At 39.3% G+C, this 19,932-nt stretch overlaps 1 protein-coding gene across 2 annotated transcripts in view; it reads left to right on the top strand.

The window, feature by feature from the left end:
• Nucleotides 1-17,564, top strand: part of ITGA8 (integrin subunit alpha 8) — a 174,534-nt gene extending 156,970 nt beyond the window's left edge. The window contains exons 28-30 of one of the 2 annotated variants that reach the window (XM_080810655.1): nucleotides 3,442-3,543; nucleotides 12,933-13,055; nucleotides 14,703-17,564. In XM_080810655.1, coding sequence (XP_080666781.1) covers nucleotides 3,442-3,543; nucleotides 12,933-13,055; nucleotides 14,703-14,789 — 312 coding nt within the window. In that variant the 3' untranslated portion in view covers nucleotides 14,790-17,564. The remainder of the gene's footprint in view (nucleotides 1-3,441; nucleotides 3,544-12,932; nucleotides 13,056-14,702) is intronic. The other variant, XM_080810656.1, reaches the window with a different exon arrangement.
• The last annotated feature ends 2,368 nt before the right edge of the window (nucleotides 17,565-19,932 follow it).

Here is a 19,932-nt window from a genome sequence, read left to right as displayed (position 1 = left end):
TTCTGAGGATTGATAACTAGCTGGGGCTGGCTGAAGGTCCAAGATATTGTCAAGGGATATTAACACCAGCTGCTTTTTCAAACCTAAATTGCCTGTAGTATGGCAGTGATTGCTATTACATAAGTAGATTGCTATATGGAAGAGGAGATTTCTTTTAAACCTAAGAAAAATGCAGTTGTTATGTGAAGACCATGGCTGAAAGCATTTCGACTTTGAAAGTGGAATCAATAATATGACTGTGCTCATACCTGTTGTTCATGAATTAAATACTTACCTGTGCCACGCCTTTGACCTGCAGTCACAAGACTAGCGTATCTTTGGGGCCGCCCCAGCTGATCGCAGCCTAACTGCTTATGTTTCCCGTTCTTTGGAGCACCAGAGCATCTAGAAAATGGAAAAAAAAAAAATGCATTTTCCTACTGAAGAGGATGAAAGAAACCTTGGTTTTGGACGATAATTTAAAATAAGGAGTAGTTCCATCTATGAGTTGTATTGTTTTCAGGCTCTTTGCCTACCACCTTAATTTGTTCAGGCCCCAGACTGTGTCAGTTTGCATCACTGAATCAAATAGTGGAGGGGCAGGTCAACAGCCCGTATTCATTGAACCACAGCTGCCATTTTATGTCACTACCTCTCTTACAACTTCTTGAACTTTCTAATATAGTTGATAGCAGAGGGAGTCCAATTCAACCATTGAAAGAATTAAACCTTCTATAAGGTGCTATCAAGTGGATGTTATGTGGGGTGGGAAGGTTCATTCACTGTCCATTTACATGATCAGTCGGCCAGGGTTGATGCTGTTTAAGGTGCTGTGGAAGATACAAACATTATATCCCATGGTTTACACCCTCCATTTCTATATAACCTTGTTCAGGAGAAAAGTAGTACAGACAAATAATAAGTTAAACAACAAGATCAAAATTGCAAACAATGTAGGACAAATATAGTTTCTTCCTCATCTTTCTGAATCAGAATTCCTGACCCTGATCCCAGGTGTTTCTGAAGCTCAGCAAAGCCCAAGGGGTTGTGAACCACTGGAAAGGATACTAAGGATTGGTGATAAAGTAAAACATAAGGAAAAATCAAACTGTGGTCAAGAGCAGAGGGGGTAAAGGAAGGAGGTGAATAGAAATCCCCTCAGAGAAGCATATTTCTCCATGTTCTACATTCTAGAGTTCAAATCCCACCTTCTATTCATTAAGAAACTTTCATACTCATAAATGCAGAATCAGGCAGAACAAAAGTTCCCATCTAGAGTTGAGACACGGACGGAGGTCTTGCTGATTTGTTCCTCAAAGATACAACTTCGAGAACAAGAGAATTATTTTCTATCAATTTTTTTTTTAATTGAACCTGGAGACTAGTGAAAACTTGTTCATTGGAGTTTGGGGAGCATGGACACACTGTGATGCAGAATCTTATGACCAGAATTTGGTCATGTTCCTTCTGTGCCTACCAGCCAGGATGGTAGAGAAAATAGGTTTAAATCACCAAATACATGCCAGATATTATGAGCAAAGTTTTTCCATGTTTTAAAAAACACTTCAACTTTCAGTTAAAATGGAAAAGCCAGGAGACAAGAGAACATCCAAAGAATGATAACCAAAAAATAATTTTTCCAAGTGAATAAAATTACTTATCTTAGAATGTTAGGGTAGAAAGAAGGAGAAAGCCAAAGATACAGTGACTTTAAGTATTTAAAAGTTTTGCATACTCTGCCTGTCCTTATCATCTAGAGGAAATGGGATTTATTGACGGGAGAAAAAAAATTCAGTCACAGGAAAAAAAAAAAAAAACTTTGTAAAAAAAATGTAAACAAAATTATACAATCCAACTTGATGGATTGGCCTCAGGAAACCAACATTGAATTATAAATGGTGAAGTGCTGGTGAATGTTTAATAAACTGCTCTGTGGGAAGGAGGAAAGCTCCAGCGTGTAGCATTTGCTGATTCCCATGGTGTAAATATTCCCAACATGGCCGATTTCAAGCTGCCAGCATGACGTCACCAAATCTGGAGTTGGGAAGAGAGGCATTAGCACACCATCATATAGTATTTCCCCTTCCAGATACAACAGACTATGAAGAGCATAGGTACTAGTAAAATACAACAAAATAGTTAATAAATACTGAGTTTTTAGTGTGTATTGCCTTTTTAAAAATATAATTTTCTGGGACGCCTGGGTGGCTCAGTTGGTTAAGCCGCTGCCTTTGGCTCAAGTCATGGTCCCAGGGTCCTGGGATCGAGTCCCGCATCGGGTTCCTTGCTCGGCAGGGAGCCTGCTTCTCTTGCTGCCTCTGCCTGCCTCTCTGCCTGCTTGTGTGTACTCTCTCTCTCTCTCTCTCTGGCAAATAAATAAAATCTTAAAAAAAAAATAAATATAAAAATATAATTTTCTGAAAGTTACATATATAGAAGTTTAATAATGGCTGTTTGACAATTGATACTCAAAATTCCTGAAATTTTAAGTCTGCTCTTAAGAGCCATTATGAACCAGCTACAGCGCAAGACTGGATAGCTCTAATCACTGTCTTAAGTTAAATGGTGGGAACCACAGAAATTTACTTTCTCAAAATGGCCTTTCTTGACTGAGTCTTAAATATTTTCCTTTGACTTTAATCAACAGTTTATATAAGAACGAATTAAACAAAAATTTTTTTTTTGCTGCAAAGTTTTATCAAAAACTCTATGGCTTTAAGTCAGTGGTTCTTAACCAAGGGGATTTTGCTCCATGGGGGACACTGACAATAATTAGAGACATTTTTGGTTGTCACAACTGGGGTGGAGTTGTGGGTAGAGGTATGGGGTAGAGGTAGGGTAGAGGTGACATCTAGTGGGTACAGACTAGAGATACTACTACACATCCTACAATGCTCAGGACAGTCCCCCATCCAACCCCAAAATCCTAACAGTGCTAAGACTAAGCCTTCTCTGGGTCTTCTGTATAAGATGAAATGTGATAAATTTCTTTATAATTTAGTATTAGTCTCTCTCCTAAAATATTTCCCTTTATCAAACACTAAGAATTTTATAACCCATTCTATCTCCGCTTCGTTCTTCACTAGCAGCAACTATATTAACCCTTGTGCTTGCCCCTTTCTAGGACTCTTTCTGTTTTTATTCTAACATCATTGTACCAAGTCTTTTGCTAATAAGACAAATTCTTCTTAGAACTGAGAAGAAGATGAATAACCAGGTGGGCAGTTGGATGGACAGGGGGATGGATGCCTCAAAGGATATCTGGATGTATGATAGATGATTGGATAGGGAAAATTTTTTTAAAAGAGAAAAAAGAAAAAAGAAGGAAAATGACATTTTGCTTTGGAAATGGAAAACACTGAAAACCACTGTATGGCTTCCTATAACTTTTAAAAGTTCCTTCCTGTGTAACTTTTAAATTATTTGCATGGAATACATTGAAATAAATATTTCTAATTTCAGAGAAAAAATGATCCCTATTCTCTTGCATCCCTGGTGTCCTTCAAAGTTAAGAAGATGCCTTATAAAGATCAACCAGCAAAACTCCCAGAGGGAAGCATAGCAGTGAGTATCTGAAAAATATAGAGGCACAATAATTTTGTTAAACACTTATTTTTTTAATCACCATTCATCTTGTGCTATGTTTAAGTGCTTATTATATTGACTTGAGGAAAGTCAATATATATTGACTTCTCCGATCACTATTTTCTTACTCCATCTGGAAATGACTTAGTATTGTTTGATCAAATTTTTAAACTGAAAGTTTTATTTATTTATTTACTTATATTTATTTATTTAATTTATTTATTAATTTCTATTCAAAAAAATCACAGGGCAGGACCAAAACTACTTTTTAAGCAAGCCATTTTATTTGGAAGAAGTCCAGATAGCAATGATTACAATGCAATTGTCCTGATTGTTTAATTTTAAAGACAGCATGATGAGTTAGGTGGGGTGAGGGGGAGGAATCTCCTCCTTAGGGACAACCGGATGACCCTAGTCATCTTTCCTTTCCATGCAAAGAACTATAATTTTCACCTGGAAAAAAAATGTACACTATGTGCTTCATTTGAATGAAATGTTTTTTTGTTTGTTTTTAAATTTTTTTTATTTTTTTATAAACATATAATGTATTTTTAGCCCCGGGGGTACAGGTCTGTGAATCGCCAGGTTTACACACTTCACAGCACTCACCATAGCACATACCCTCCCCAATGTCCATAACCCCACCCCCCTCTCCCCACCCCCCTCCCCCCAGCAACCCTGTTTGTTTTGTGAGATTAAGAGTCTCTTATGGTTTGTCTCCCTCCTGATCCCATCTTGTTTAATTTATTCTTTTCCTACCCCCCAAATCCCCCACGTTGCATCTCCACTTCCTCATATCAGGGAGATCGTATGATAGTTGTCTTTCTCTGACTGACTTATGAAATGTTATTTTTAAATTGGGGCTATTAAACTTTACTGATGGGAGTCTGTATCACAATACAACTGCTGTCATCCTCAGCAGATGGCAGGGCCACAGAGAGGTGATGCAGACACAGGGGACAGAGCAGGCACAGTCACTCAAACCCTGAGTTTACAATGAAGATGATCACAACCAGAGTTCTGGGAAAAATAGTAAGATTTAAATCTTCGCCTCTGGGTCCTTCCCTGGATACAACCCCCACTTGAACCTGGTTACTCGCAGTGCAATTTGCAGACAGCAGCCTCTGCATCACCCAGGAAATCATCAGAAATTCAGAAACAAGCCTCACTCCCGACCTGCTGAGTCAGGAGCTGCATTTTATCACAATCATCAGGGTATCAGGTCCACAGTACAGTCTGAGAAGCACTGCTTGTTGTAGTATATAAGCTGATATGTCATGACGTCTTATCAGCCTAGGTCTTAAAATGTAGTTATAAAATTTAATCTTTCTAGCCTAATCTACTTCTAGCAATTTAAATTAGATGAATCCTTTGATTAGTGATTTTCAACCCTGAGTATCCAAAGCATCATCACTCACGCGACTTTAAATACATATATGCTAAGACCTCACCGCAAATATCAGGATTGAGGATGTCTGTCGGGTACAACCCTGGTACTGTGCTTTATAAACACTGAGAGGCTAGGACTTCCAGTACTATGTTGAATAGCAGTGGTGATAGTGGACAGTCCTGCCATGTTCCTGACCTTAGAGGAAAAGCTCTTAGTTTTTCCCCATTAAGAATGATATTCACTGTGGGTTTTTCATAGGTGGCTTTGATGATATTGAGGTATGTACCCTCTATTCCTACACTTTTGAAAAGTTTTGATGAAGAAAGGATGCTGTACTTTGTCAAATGCTTTTTCAGCATCTATTGAGAGTATAAAATGCAAATAAATAAATAAAATAAAAGTACCGAGAGGGGCGCCTGGGTGGCTCAGTTGGTTAAGCGTCAGACCCTTGATCTCAGCTCAGGTCTTGATCTCAGGGTTGTGAGTTCAAGCCCTGTGTTGGGCTCCACCCCGGGTGTGGAACTTACTTAAAAAATTAAAAATTGGGGCACCTGAGTGGCTCAGTGGGTTAAAGCCTCTGCCTTCAGCTCAGGCCATGATCCCAGAGTCCTGGGATCGAGCCCCACATCGGGCTCTCTGTTCCTCAGGGGGCCTGCTTCCTCCTCTCTCTCTCTACCTGCCTCTCTACCTACTTGTGATCTCTGTCTGTCAAGTAAATAAATAAAATCTTTAAAAAAAAAAATTAAGGGGTGCCTGTGTGGCTCAGTGGGTTAAAGCCTCTGCCTTCGGCTCGGATCATGATCTCAAGGTCCTGGGATTGAGCCCCGCATCGGGCTCTCTGCTCAGCAGGGAGCCTGCTTCCTCCCTCTTTCTCTGCCTGCCTCTCTGCCTACTTGTGATCTGTCAAATAAATAAAATCTTTAAAAAAAATTAAAAATTAGATAAAAGCACAAGGACTCTATAGCACAGGGCCAGGCAACACAGAGCAAGACCCACATTTCAAACGTGTTTCAGAAACAAACTGAGGGTTGCTGGAGGGAAGAGGGTCAGGGGATGAGGTAAGGGGGTGATGGGCATGAAGGAGGCCACTTGATGGAATGAGCACTAGGTGTTACAGGCAACTAATGAGTCACTAAACTCTACCTCTGAAACTAAGAAAATACTATATGGGTAAATTAAGAAAATTTTTAAAAATCAAATTTGAAAAATAAAAAACAACAGAAATGGGATTATATTACTAAACATACACACACACACACACACACTCTCTTGGGCTTCATCCTCGCTCCACCTACTCTGATTAGGAAAACTTTAGGAAATCACTGTACCTCCCTCAGGCTGTTATATTCACCTGAAAGCATTGTTGAGAAGGTTAGTAAAATGATGTCTCTGAAGCCCTGCATTATACCTGGAACAAGGTACTCCTCAAGTCTCAGTAATGGTAACCCTCCCAAAATGTCTCACCCTCCCTGGCTAAGTCAAAGAAGCCCAGCTTGGAAATGTCAAAATATTTTCATAAATTTTGGTGGCATTTTAAAGTAAGCACGGCCACATCTTTCTTCATTTATCTCAACTTTCTTTCCCTCACAAGATGTCTGCTGTAGTTTGGATTTACGTTCAACCTAGAAGACAGAGGTTTTTTGGGTTTTAATATAGAATGTTCATCCAAAGAGGTTCAAAGGCTTGTCTCTCTCAGGGAGATAAATCTAGGTCCCTTTGTTTTCTCAGAGCATGTGTTCCATACTAGAAACATATGTTACAGCCAATCCCGTCAACAGTGTTGGGTCTTTCTGTACTGGCCACAGGTGACAGCCTGCTGCTCTCAACTCATCTCAAAAGATCCACAAAATCATCTGATACATGTTCTTCCCCCATCCCCACCACCCTTGTCACTGTATTTTTTAAAAGCCTTATTATCTGAGGTGGATGATTTACCACATCATTTATGGTAAGGTTATTGGAAAAAACATTTAGGAGTGAAGGTGCTCTCAGGTCTCCCAATACCTGACAGAGTGGAGATCTGGCTGGTGGAAAGTTTGCTCTGTGCTTCAGGGAAACGATTTTCCTGTGGCTTGGTTTGAGAGGACTGTGTTCTGAGCTGGCTGATTTTTTTTTTTTTTTAAGTGAGTTCTTCTCAAAGGTCATTTTTATCTGGAAAAGAATGCAGCAGAAGGGAATTGCTTTCAGGTGCTCTATCAGTTGGACTAGGTTGAGAACCATAACAGCTCCAATCCATACTCTGCCAATGGGGAAATCCTCTCAGATACTTCTTTTGTAAGGAGACTTGTTTTCCTATGCCCTTGTATGGGATAATTAGTTTGTATTCCCTTGTCAACATGGTCATGATTCAACCATTTCTGGAGCCCCATGTGAGCTTCACACATTGAGGGAAAGAGCGCCCTCTATCGGCTACCTGCAGCATGTCTGTGTTTGTAAGGAACTCTTGAAACATGACCCTTGCTGTGTTCAGAGATAAGGGAAAGGTGGCCTGATGCAAAGGGCTATGATTGAACGCTCAATCATTACAGCACAGCAGTAAAAACAGGATTCAGTTACTTGAACACTTTCTTTGCTTAGCAACAAACATTGGCATTTATATGTTGTCCCACTAAAGCTGAATTCCATAATTGACACCTAGGAGGGAATATTATTGTCTAGTATAACTCCAACAGTAGTTATTATAGAAGAGTTCATGAGAATCCTTATTGAAAACCTCATACAAAAACTGTGAATCCATTTCATTTGTTAGCACAACTTCAGAACCTTAAAATGGAATTACTATATTAAACAACTGTTTGTGGAGTTCAAACTGCTTATCTCATAGGGGTTATTTAAATGTTGTTAAAATGTGCATCCAGCTGGTCCACCTTATGATATTATTTTGTTCTAAATGGCACTGTAGGTAGGGTATCTTGGTACATTCATTTAAAACATTCCTGTGACCCCTATGAAGTATGTTTACACAAGATTTTGTGATACATAAATACAGATGTCAACATTAATTACAGCTGCAAATACAAGGGAGATTTTTCCTTCTACCTTGGTATTTTGTCAAAATATACAAAAACATATCATAAATGTCAATGATAAAATGTAGGCATATTAAAAATTTATTTATAGTCTTTCAACCATAATAAAGAACAAGATTTATGACGTGATGAAGGTAAGATTAAATGTTCCCTACTTAGCATCACTTTAAGAAAATCTAAACCACTTAAAATTTATGAATCTCACTTCCTAAAGTTGCAGATAATTATAAGTGAATTGTTAAAATTCTATGCCATTTCTTTAAATAGCTGTGGGTTCTTGATACATGAAAATAAACTGGTACAGTTTGTTGATTAGTTGGCACACACTTGAGTTTTTCTCCCTAAATTTTAAGTACTTACTTCAATTAGTCAACATTACCCTTCTTTCTTAAAACAGTGGATATATGTAATCGCTTGCCCATATTCTCAAGGAAACTTTAGTCCTCAATAAACCCCACCTTCTGCCTTGGTACCACCTTCTTAATGAATGACTCTTATAAGGAGGGACTTAGGTAAATGGGCGAATCACAACATTGTGTGAGATTATACAAAATGTTCTAGAACTGTGTGGTCCAGTGTGGTAGCAATCAGCCACATGCAGTTAGTGAGTACCTGAGAAGTGGCCATGGTGTGCATGAACTAGTAGTTTTACTTTAACTCATTTAAATGTAAACCTAAAAACTGTTGCTGTGTAAGGTGTTTGTCTATTAAATGCAGCTGTGTTTTTTCTGTGAGACTACATTTTCCTTTAACCACTGAAAATCTAGTTTGTTGTTATGTGCTGCATATATAAGATATACACCGAATTTTGGAGACTTCATTTTAAAAATAGGCAGAGTTTAAAATATTTAGGGGATATTTTGGTATCAATTGCATGTTGGAATAATAGTTTTGATATTTAGGGCTAAATAAATTATTAAAATTAACCTCTCCTCTTTTTTAACATGGCTACTGAAAATTATTAAATTGCACATGTATTTCTTTATTACATTATATTATATTATATTTCTATTGGCTCGCACTGATCTAGAGCAGGGTTACAGAATGTTTCAGCTTAGAGCTGATGATCATACCTACAGAGCTTCAGAGAACATGGGGTATTTAATAAATCTTATTTAAAATAAATGAAAAATTATTACACTACATAAGTGTTTTGTCATAAGAAACCGAAAATTAAGACCTATTTTTCTCCCTATTAGTTATCTAGTGGATAACTAAGTTTCTTATGGGCTTATCGAAATGAGCTGCAAGACAAACATAAATACTAACAAAGTTTTAGCATTTTCAAACATTTTATTTCTTGGCAAGCTTTCCCAAAACCATTCTGTAATTTCCACAGCTCTAATACAAATTTAAATAAGCTTTGGTCCTATAAAAATGATCCAGTGTCTTTCCCTGGTAAGCTCACCTTTGTAGTTTAAGTTTCTAGTTTATACAGAGCATTGACTTTCAGGAAAAGTTGGGCTTTACCTGTTTCCACCCATGAATGAAATGCCCCATTGGCATTTATACACATGAAAAAGTCATATGACTCCCTGATCAATGTGTCCTCAGAAAGACCTCCCTTTCCAAGACACATAGGACTCTTCCAATGATGTGTCACCCTTGACTCTTTATCCACCTCTTTCTAGCAACAACCAATTAGCTCCCCCGCACTGGAAATCTGGAGAAATGCTCTGGGGCACTGTTGTTGATTTTCTGTATTTCCACTGTCCTCGAGGTAGTGACTTCTTGACTATGTGGTGCAAAGCCTAGATAAGTTTAGGAAAACACCAGGGGCCAAGGAAGGTCTTTGCAGCTGCTTGCATTTTAGATTGAGAAGATTGGACAGCCTAAGTGCCAAGTGGGTGTCCTAAAGGCAGCAGGCAAGAAAAGCAAAATGCAGGCTTAGGGGGAAAGTTTTCCAGTTTGCTTTCTTTTAAAACTCTTTGTCCTTTCCTCCTGGTTAATTACATATGATGACTTACAGGAAATGTACATGACATGTGTAATCTTAACTTGTAAAATACTCAAGAGAAAGGGAATAACGTGGTATTTTTTAAGTGAACACAATGTTACTGGGAGCAGACTGATGACCATTTGGGTAATGAGATTTTCAGAATTTTGGAACTGAAAAGGACAGGAGGGATCATCTACTCTCAAATGTTTTTAAGACACTGCTGTCAGGGAGTTTGGAAGTGACTGCAAATGAAAAGCCAATAGATTTTGTAATTATACCTATAAAGCTGTTTTCTGCTTCAGGAGACTCTAGTAAGTATATCCTGTTCAATTTAATATTTTATTTATATTTTTCCATCATTGCTGGAAAAAAAAGCCTTCACATATCATAACTCTTTGTAAGTGACCTTCCCTACTTGTTTCTACAAAATGACCAGTTTTTTTAGATAATAACATCAAAACCTGTATTAGCCGAGGGGCAAAGGAACCAAGCAAAGTCACTGGTAGCTCTATTGCTTTTTACTAACCTAACAATTTGAACAGAACAGTATGTGGCCCTCTGGCCCTTCTTTCTCCATAAAACTGGGATGGTTTCCTATGCTTAACATGACACCATGAGAGGCAATTTAAAGTATTAATTAGGTAAATCAGGAGAGGGAAGATGGAGAAACATGGTTGCTTGTGTTACTGTAAATTACCTATTGATAAATTTGGGGATCTCTAGTACATGCACCAAATATAGCCTGAAATTATGTTGTTTCCTCAATGCACTTAGAGGTATACTCACGGGGGAAGAAACAGTTATAAGAAACTTCAGAATTGGGGCACCTGGGCGGCTCAGTTGGTTAAACTCTGCCTTCCACCCAGGTCATGATCCCAGGGTTCTCAGACGGGAGTCTGCTGCTTCCCCTGCCTGCTGCTCTGCCTGCATGCATGCACATTCTCTCTCTGTCAAATAAATCAATAAAATCTTAAAAAAAAAAAAAAAAAGCAAAGAGAAGAAAAGAAACCTCAGAATTTTCCATGGCTCCATATTTCCTCTCTCCTGGCTCACTGTAACTGGCTGGTAAATACATGATCACTACTATCCCTTGTGGTTCTAAAATTCTGAAATTCTCATTACTGAAACTGTAAGAGTCTGCTTCCAGCAATATTAGGATCATTTTGAAAGACTACTTCATGTCCTTTCTCTGAGTACCTTACGATGAGGACTGAGTACTGCTTTCATAAGTGTTACTAGATGTTACTAGATGTAACTTCCTTTCACCAAGGGAAAGGAATATAAAGAGAGGTGATTCAGAAGTCATCAGTCCCTGTCTTGCTCATGCAGCCGTGTACACATAAAGGATCAGTGTAGAATAAGTTATGCAGCTGCAGAATCCAGGGGTATCATGACTGCTTTGAGTTCTTGCAGTGCAGTGCTTCATGCACCAGGTGTCCTGTCTTTAGACTGCGGCAAGCGGGGTGAGGCTAATTGCAGCATTGTCTTGGAATGCTGCATTTCCCGCTGATGTGTTGGATGAAATGGGGACTGCTCGGCAACGGGAGTTAGCAGGCGAAGGAGGAAGGGATAAGGTGAGCAGGTTAAGGCCAGCCTTTCTCACTGAGAGCAGGGATTCAAGTCCCTGGCACCATTGTGCATGTGGAATGACTAGCAGTCTCTCTACTCCTGATGGCTTTGTTTAGTCTGGATGTAAATGATATCTGGGGCTGATGAATTGAGTGAATTAAGTCATCAGGATGTCCGCCACATAGGGGAAATGGACCAAGATGAAGGAGCAATGAAAAGCCAGACAAGCTGAGAAGTACAGAGGCAGGATGCTCCAATTTAAGAATGCAGAGAAAAGAGCTGAGCCTGGTCAGGACCCCGTACTTGGGTGTAGGCTACGAAAACACCCATATGTGTCCAGCCAGGACTCATCCCAGAGCCATCGACCTTGGCCATCCCTCTACTATCTCCTGATGATGGGTTAGAGAACTGTGCCCTAGAGCTCTTGAGCATGTGTCGGGACCCGACCTGTGATCCTTCCAAATCCAGGAGAATTTGGACTGGTTTAACTGAGGCAGTGCTTACTTCTCTCTAAAACCAGATAGGCTTGCCTGGGCGGCTCAGTTGGTTAAACTCTGCCTTGGGCTAGCCTTAGTGAAGGATATTTTTAGATCCAAGAATATGTTTACTTCTCTCCTTTGGCACAGGATGTTAGCAGCATCTGGGCCTCTTCTTGGTTTTGTCTGGGGGTCTACAGCTTCTTTACTGACTGGCTATCCAAGGGCACATGGGCAGGAGAGCTGCTCTGCCCATGTGGGGAGGGAGAGGTGATGCACAGACACTGCATGCAGGTCTGCTGAGAGATTCTTCTTTTCCTCCAAATTCCTAGCAACAGTGGGGAATAAAGTGAGTTCCAGTAGCAACTGAAACCTGGACTTATTTAGGATTGAAGGCAGCCCCAATGCATCTGGACAATTAGCATTCACTTTGCTCACTGAGCCTATCTGGGACTCAATTATCTCATCTGTAAAATGGGGGATTATTAGGTGATTTCTAATCTTTTTTTCATATTCAGCAGTCTGATGGATCCAATTCAACTCACCTCTCAATGAGGTTAGCTCAGTTCTGTGGAGAAATGTGTGTGGACAGACTTGGCCTTGTGGAGGGTCTACATTCAGTCATTACTGCCATAAAAGGTCCAGCCCAATTTAAGGTCATTCCTTTCCACATTGTTGGTTCTAAGTCTCGGTCCACCTCAATTCCATGTCAGGGTTTCTGAGCTTATCTAAGCCAAACACACACCAGGTGTCTATAATTAGATCTTCCATCCAACCTGGGGGACCTGAGAATGTGCTGGTTTTTAAGATTCTATGTTTGAGTGCTTTAGACATTCAGATCTCCCCTGGAATGATTTCAACTATTATACGGAACTTTTCAGAACGAACTCCCCAGTATTTTAGTGGTAATTACTGCTTTATTTCACCCAAGAGTTCGAGCTCATTTGCTTTATTTTCCATTTCAGATTAAGACATCTGTTATTTGGGCAACCCCAAATGTTTCCTTCTCAATCCCATTATGGGTAATAATACTAGCAATACTTCTTGGATTATTGGTTCTGGCCATCTTAACCTTAGCTTTATGGAAGGTAAGTTTCTTTCTTTTATTTTTCTTGTTGATTAGAGAAGCCACTGAGAGGATTTACAAGGATACACCTAGAGATTTAGAAAGACAATGCCAGAGTAATGATTTGGGAATTTTTAACAGTCCAAAAGGCGTAACGGGAAAATTGCATCATGTTTGTTTTGGCAAACTTACTACGCGTGTATAGCTGACATGTAAGAAGACCAAGAGTGTTTAATGCCGCTTTTATCTTGAGTTTTCTTGTAAATAAATACAGAGAGAGTTAGACTTTCTTAGCTGAGACCTGTGATCCTCTTTCCAGTATGCTTGGATCAAGATCTCAAGCTTTTTTACTGACGTGGTCCTATCAGCAATCCTCTGAGATGTTTCTCTATAAGCACTATGCAGATGAGATTAATATAGTAATTAACTGATGCTTGCACTATCAGGCCAAATAGATCATGCATGTTATATTCTCGAACTTGTTTTTTTGATCTTGCCAATTAGTCCAACTCCATTAGGAAGATTTAATGTACTCTTTCATGTGTTTTACTGAAGTTTATTGTAAAAATCTGCAATAGGCATTAATTTCTGGCCCAAAACCAATACGACTACCCAGTCTCACAGAGCTTTCCATTCCAAAATAGGAACAGTGTCACAATTACATAACTATAAGAGTAATTATTCTAGTCACATCTGAGTTAACTATTTTTGTTGTGGTTCCCCAAAATCACAGTGTATTTTAATTTTAAAACAGTTATATGGCTTACTTAGTAAACTGAGAAAACCTTGCCATGTGAGTGAAATATGGCTTTCTTGATCATTATTGTAAGCTGTTTTGTGCCATCCTGAGCCTACAGAGTCTACTGCATAGTTTGCCTTTAGAAATAGACTCTTACATTATTCTGTTATTTCTACTATCTTTGTTTCCATAAATGATACTATGACATATGGCAATTGACAGAATATGGTACTAGTCCTGGGAAAAAAAAAAAAAAAGACAACTCAGTAGTTCTCAATGAAACCCAGTGAATTTTGCTTTAGTGTAAGAAACAGTAAGAAATGATGTTCCAGGTTTCTAAACCAAATACTAATAGAAATTCGGGAGAATGAAGATTCTAGAATCACTTCTTCCTCAAGCTACTGGTTGATCTTTGGAAAGTCACTAAGATGTTCTGAGATTGAAAGAAATGATCAATCTACTTTTCCTCTGTATGCTATGTGTTCCACAAGTACAGAGAGATATGCAAACATCTCCTCTCTTTTTCCTAAATTCCATTCCAAGGTAGCCTACAGTACACTTCAGCAGTTAGTGCTTCTGCCGGCTCCAGAAAGCATCCAGAAAAGCAGACAGGAAGTCTTTGGGCCTTGTAGCTATAATATCAGGGAAAAAACGCCAGGTCCACAAGTGGATCATACAAAACAGGGACATTACCCCACTACCACGACATGATAGGAGGAAGGACCCAAACACTCTGCCCTACTCAATGAATTCTTCTCTGCAGGTAAAGAATACTCTGCTTTCCCCTCCTAATTTGGAGAATCAGACAGGTAATATCCACAGAGCTCTGATTTCCTTAGAAAAACAGAAAGTGAAAATCCTTAGAATAAGGAGGTTCAGCCCATTCCCAGAGCGATTTGATTTTATAGCTCTCTTTTCTCTGGTTTATAGTGCGGATTCTTTGACAGAGCAAGACCCCCCCAAGATGATATGAATGACAGGGAGCAATTGACAGATGAGAAAGCAGCGGAGGCATGAAAAGGAAAAACCCAAACTCAAAAGCACGCGAACACTGGTCCTGTTCAAGGAAAAGAAGGAACACAAGGGTTCAATAAAGATTTCCCTGTACCTGCCAGTGACCTAGGAAATGGAAGCACCCCAGAAATATCACCTCCTCTATGCTGCACTTTGGAGAAGCTGCCACAGAGCCCAGAGACCCTCCTGGGCGATGTAACGTCTGTCCTCAACACTGTGGAAACCATTAGCAATCATGGAAGTTGTCTTTTGCTTTAGTCATTCTGTCTTTGGCAGATGTCTGAAATGGGCATGGGAACTCAAGTTGCTTTCCAGGTAAATCCAACTCAAGCCACAGAGATGAACTGTCTGACTCACAATTGACTTCGGGAGGTGAACTAGGACCGAACCTTCCAACACTACTGCATCCAACAGAATATTTGACACCTCCCTATGGAAAAGAAATGTTTCTAATGAAGTTATGGCTCAGGGAGACAAGCATATGTTGTTGGTACTGTGAAAGTACTTTTGAAACGACAAAGATGATCTTGTAACTGAGGATAACACTTTATTTATTTATTTTCCATGTCTGTAGGCGGATAGTCTGGTCATCTAGAAGATTTGGACATTACAATTTGGTTAGCTGGTTTTCAAAATCACTCACTAAATTCCCTTCTAAGATAACCATCTTGTGCAGATAAATTAATAGAGCTTCTTCAGGATTTAGACAGTGTTAAGGAAAAGCAGACATTTTCACTTAAGACTACATCACCTGCTAACTGAAATCACTTTTATTCACAATTTCCAGGGACTCACATCTGCTTCATTTAGCTTTGCAAATGTTGTATTTATAGTTCCTTTTATAGAAACAAAAATCTTCCTATTGACTGAATTAGCAATACATAAATTTCAAGGTATTCCTGAACCTGTCTAGTAATTAAAAGTAATGGTAAAATTTCTAGAGTTCATTAACAAAAAAGCAATTTTACAATATGGGTAAACATTATTCTTAATATCTATAAGAAGCAATGCCAATATTTAGCTTGGGATTAAATACCTATTTTTCCACTATACCTCAAATTTATATACACAGGGAGGACATGTGAAGCATACATGGGAAAGAAACATAAAATTATACAGATGTGAGATGAACCCAGAAAAGGAATTCCTAAGAATTTTATCTACCATTGCCTATTCTAACTTTACTACTCATTTCTACTGCTAATCTTTATAGTACATACCTTTGGAAACTAATCTTTATTTAGACTATTCTCCCATCATCTAAAATTTAACCATCACAAAAAGTTGATTTTAAAACTCTTGTAAATAATCCATAACCGTGCGTCATGTCATCATTTTTTAAGTAAACTTGACCAGCCAAATTCATGTAACCTGCTCAATTTTGTATCCTTTTTATGATAATGAAAAATTACTATGAAGAAATGCTGAACAAATTTTATATTTATGTGCAATATTTTATAGACCTATGTATCTAAAGCATGTTTACACTGGCATTAGTTATTTTTAAATTAATATCCTGAATATTACATATTATAGAGCAAGCAGACCAAAATCCTTCAGTTTACAATGCAGTTGGAAAATTTGTATTCCCAATGTCAACAATCACACTTTATTTGAAACATGAGCCAAACTCACAGACACTAAATTTTCTGTCATGCCTGAACCTGGAGGCAAGCCATTTGGCTACAGCTGCAGAGCTTCACTGGAAACCAAATGCAAGGCACATGGAAGAATACTCTGATGCAGTTCATATTTTTCCCACTTGTGAATTAAATCCTGTCATGGTAGCGGTTTCAAGTGTGTGAGGACTGAAGTCTGGCTCCCGGCATGTATGGCTGACTGTGGGTGAGAACTGCAGGTGCCTCAGAGAGTTTGAGGGTCCCACACTAGCCTCTGGGGGTCTTCCATGTTAATCCTCTAGGTAGAATTGGTTTTACAGGGAGCTGGCTGTCTGTTTATAATTGGAAGAGTGCCCAATAGGTTTCTCTGCCCCCAAGAAATGCCCTAACTCTTGTCATCATGCCTGACTTTGGGCCAATAGGGATTAGCTCCTCAGGATTTGGGGTCATAAAATGTCCCTGAGAAAACATACCCATTGCCTTTTAAGCTAACGTATGTGAAGAAACTCAGAACTCCTAGGGCTACATAAGTGTAGGACCCCATGAACCGGGTTGCACAGACAGCTGGAGGAAAGTAGAGATGCTAGGAACAAGACTGGGACCCAGAAGGAGCAAGGTCCTCACAGTCCCAGCCAAGAGTGGTCCTCTCTAGAGGGATGGGCACTGCTACCCACAGGCACTTGACAGAGGATCATCATGCACACAGTGGTTCCCTCTGCCACCTCAGATGTGGAAGCAAATGGAGGAAGGGGGACACCTGAGATCAGGTGAACTCACCAGTCATCAGTTCCTGAGCATCCCTTCCACTTGAGGAACACTCGACCAATGCACTGAGAGTGTTTCCTTCCCATATAGCATTGCCAATCACTTTCATAATTCATGTTGTACCATGCCTCTGTTAGAGTCTATGTATATTTTAGATATCCCTGCTGAAATTCTTGCAGCTGGTTTGAAGGCGTGGAAAAAATGGGCAAATCAAGTTTCATACTCTTGGAGATTTTTATACAATAAACAACAGGAACTAGTTGCCACTGAAACCCCACTCTTTCAACTCAACTCCATTCTTTTTCTTCTCTTATTTAAATACATGTGTAGATATCTGTGAAGATTGTCACATACCTATTTACCTTGTCACTAATAAAATGAAAAAATAAAGACACGATGATGTACTTGTGGTTTGTTTTGCACGCAATGTAAAGCTTTCCCACAATGGCAGAGATCAAAAGTTTCTGTCTTTATGCTTTGATTTTCTATTATTATAAAAACATTTAACAGAAGAAATTTGAAAGAGAGAAAATACAACATTTCTTTGGGATGAGGAGAATGTTCTAAACTTAGATTGTGGTGGGGCTTGCATAACTCCATGAACACAGCAAGAAAATACTGAATTGTACACTTTAAATGGGTGAGTTTTATAATATGTGGATCAAACCTCAATAAGGATGTTTTTAAAAATTTAAGTTACTTCAAATACCTCCACCCTTATACAACTGATTGTTTTTCTCTACACTGCCTTTCAAATTTTGTCCATATGAAAATCTTTTCTCTTTTATGAAGCTTTCCAGTGTCTTCAGCCAACTTGAAGGCCCCTCCTGCCCTCCAATGGCATTTTGTGAATAACTACACTTTTCCATTTGTTTGCATGACTATCTTTCAGCTGGACTAACCCTTAATGAGAGCAGGAAATATACCTTTTCACCTTGTGTCTACAGCACTTAGCACCAATATCTGCTATATAATCAGTGCTCTAAAACATTTCTAGAATAAATGAATGAATATACCTATGTCCACAGTAATCATGGGGAACATGAACTTTTGTAATCTGCTTTCATCACAAAGTCCCAGGGTCTTTGTGATGAATTTTTATAACCTCCTATTGAATAGTGTCCATGCAATGTTACTATAATAGTGACCCAAAGTTTTATTCAGTTAGTGGACCATCTCCCAGTGTTTAACCATCTCCCCTCCCATCAGGAATACTTGTTCACAGATTCCCATATTAAGAATAACATTAAATTGAGTACTTCCACAGATGAGGTTTCTTTTGGTTACTTCAATGAATGAACTTAACATATCTTTGCTTGGTCAAAGCATATAAAGATTTTTTAGTTCTTAAAAACATATTGTTTCTTCTGAACACTAGATCAATTTGCATTAACCTAAATATACTATTTCCTTCCTAATTCTGTCGGTATTTTAAGATATTTTGGTAATTGCTTTCAAGCAATATTTTAATTTGTATTTCATTAGAACTCAATTATTTGTTGTACACATTTAATTTTGGGTTCTGATATTTATCAATTCAATACAGAGCAATTTACTGGTCATACCCTCTAAGATATTTAAATACCTGTCACTTCTGGGGCACCTGGGTGGCTCAGTTGGTGAAGCATCTGCCTTCAACTCAGGTCATGATTTTGGGGTCCTGGGATCAGGGCCTGCATTGGGCTCCCTGCTCAGCGGGAGTGTCTGCTTCTGTCTCCACCCCCACCCCCGACTCATGTTCGTGCACACTCACTCGCTCTCAAATAATAAAATCTTTTAAATAAATAAATAAATACCTGCTGTTTCTCTGGCCAGTAATCATGAATCCCAATAAGAAGAACCCCATATTTCCATGCTTTCTTTATAGCCTAAAGCAAGCAGTAGGATGAATCCTTCACTTCATGATGTATGTCACTCACGCTTCAAAGCCTCGATATAGCTAAAAGCTTATGACGGTTCAAGGGTGCCTGTGTATTCCAGATAAAAAAAAATGCAAAACCCAATCTGGGATGCAGTCATATCGTAGCTGACCATCAAAGCACCATCCTAGCACAAACTCGTCTGAGACGGGCAAGACCACCAAAGCACACACAGAAGGATCTATTCCAGGCCAGCCCCACTGCTGGAATCCTGCACATGTTCACAGTGAGGGGAAAAAACATCTTAGCATGCCTTTTATATAGGAGTAAAAGGCTTTGTAGTTGTGTGTAGATGTGTGCAGTGAAATCTCGATCTTCTCAACAAATTCTGTTGACATCTTTGTCACTTCCAGCCATTTTATATGTAGACACTCAACTGCATCAGTACTTTCTAAACTCAGGGCAGAAGGCGCCTGGGTGGCTCAGTGGGTTAAAGCCTCTGCCTTCGGCTCAGGTCATGATCCCAGGGTCCTGGGATCGAGCCCCGCATCAGGCTCTCTGCTCGGCGGGGAGCCTGCTTCCTCCTCTCTCTCTGCCTGCCTCTCTGCCTGCTTGTGATCTCTCTCTCTCTGTCAAATAAATAAATAACAATATTTAAACTCAGGGCAGAAGTCTGTGACAAGGCGGAATTCCCTTAGGAGTCACACACCTCCTCTGTGAAGTTTGTGCCATACTCACGGGTTACCCCTAGAGGATAAGGCACCCTGGCACCCTCCAGGAGAGCTAAAATATGAAAACCTTGACCTGATATCCATAAGGTCTGATGCTCTTTGCCCCAAATATAGCAGATTTCTCCTTCAGAACTCTAATGACATGAAAAGGCTGATTTCTTCAGCATGAGAT

Source organism: Martes martes (assembly GCF_963455335.1).
Source record: "Martes martes genome assembly, chromosome: 8".
NCBI classification, from domain to species: Eukaryota; Metazoa; Chordata; class Mammalia; order Carnivora; family Mustelidae; genus Martes; species Martes martes.
The sequence above is the reverse complement of the archived record's forward strand: the minus strand, read 5'-3'. Positions and strand labels throughout refer to the sequence as shown.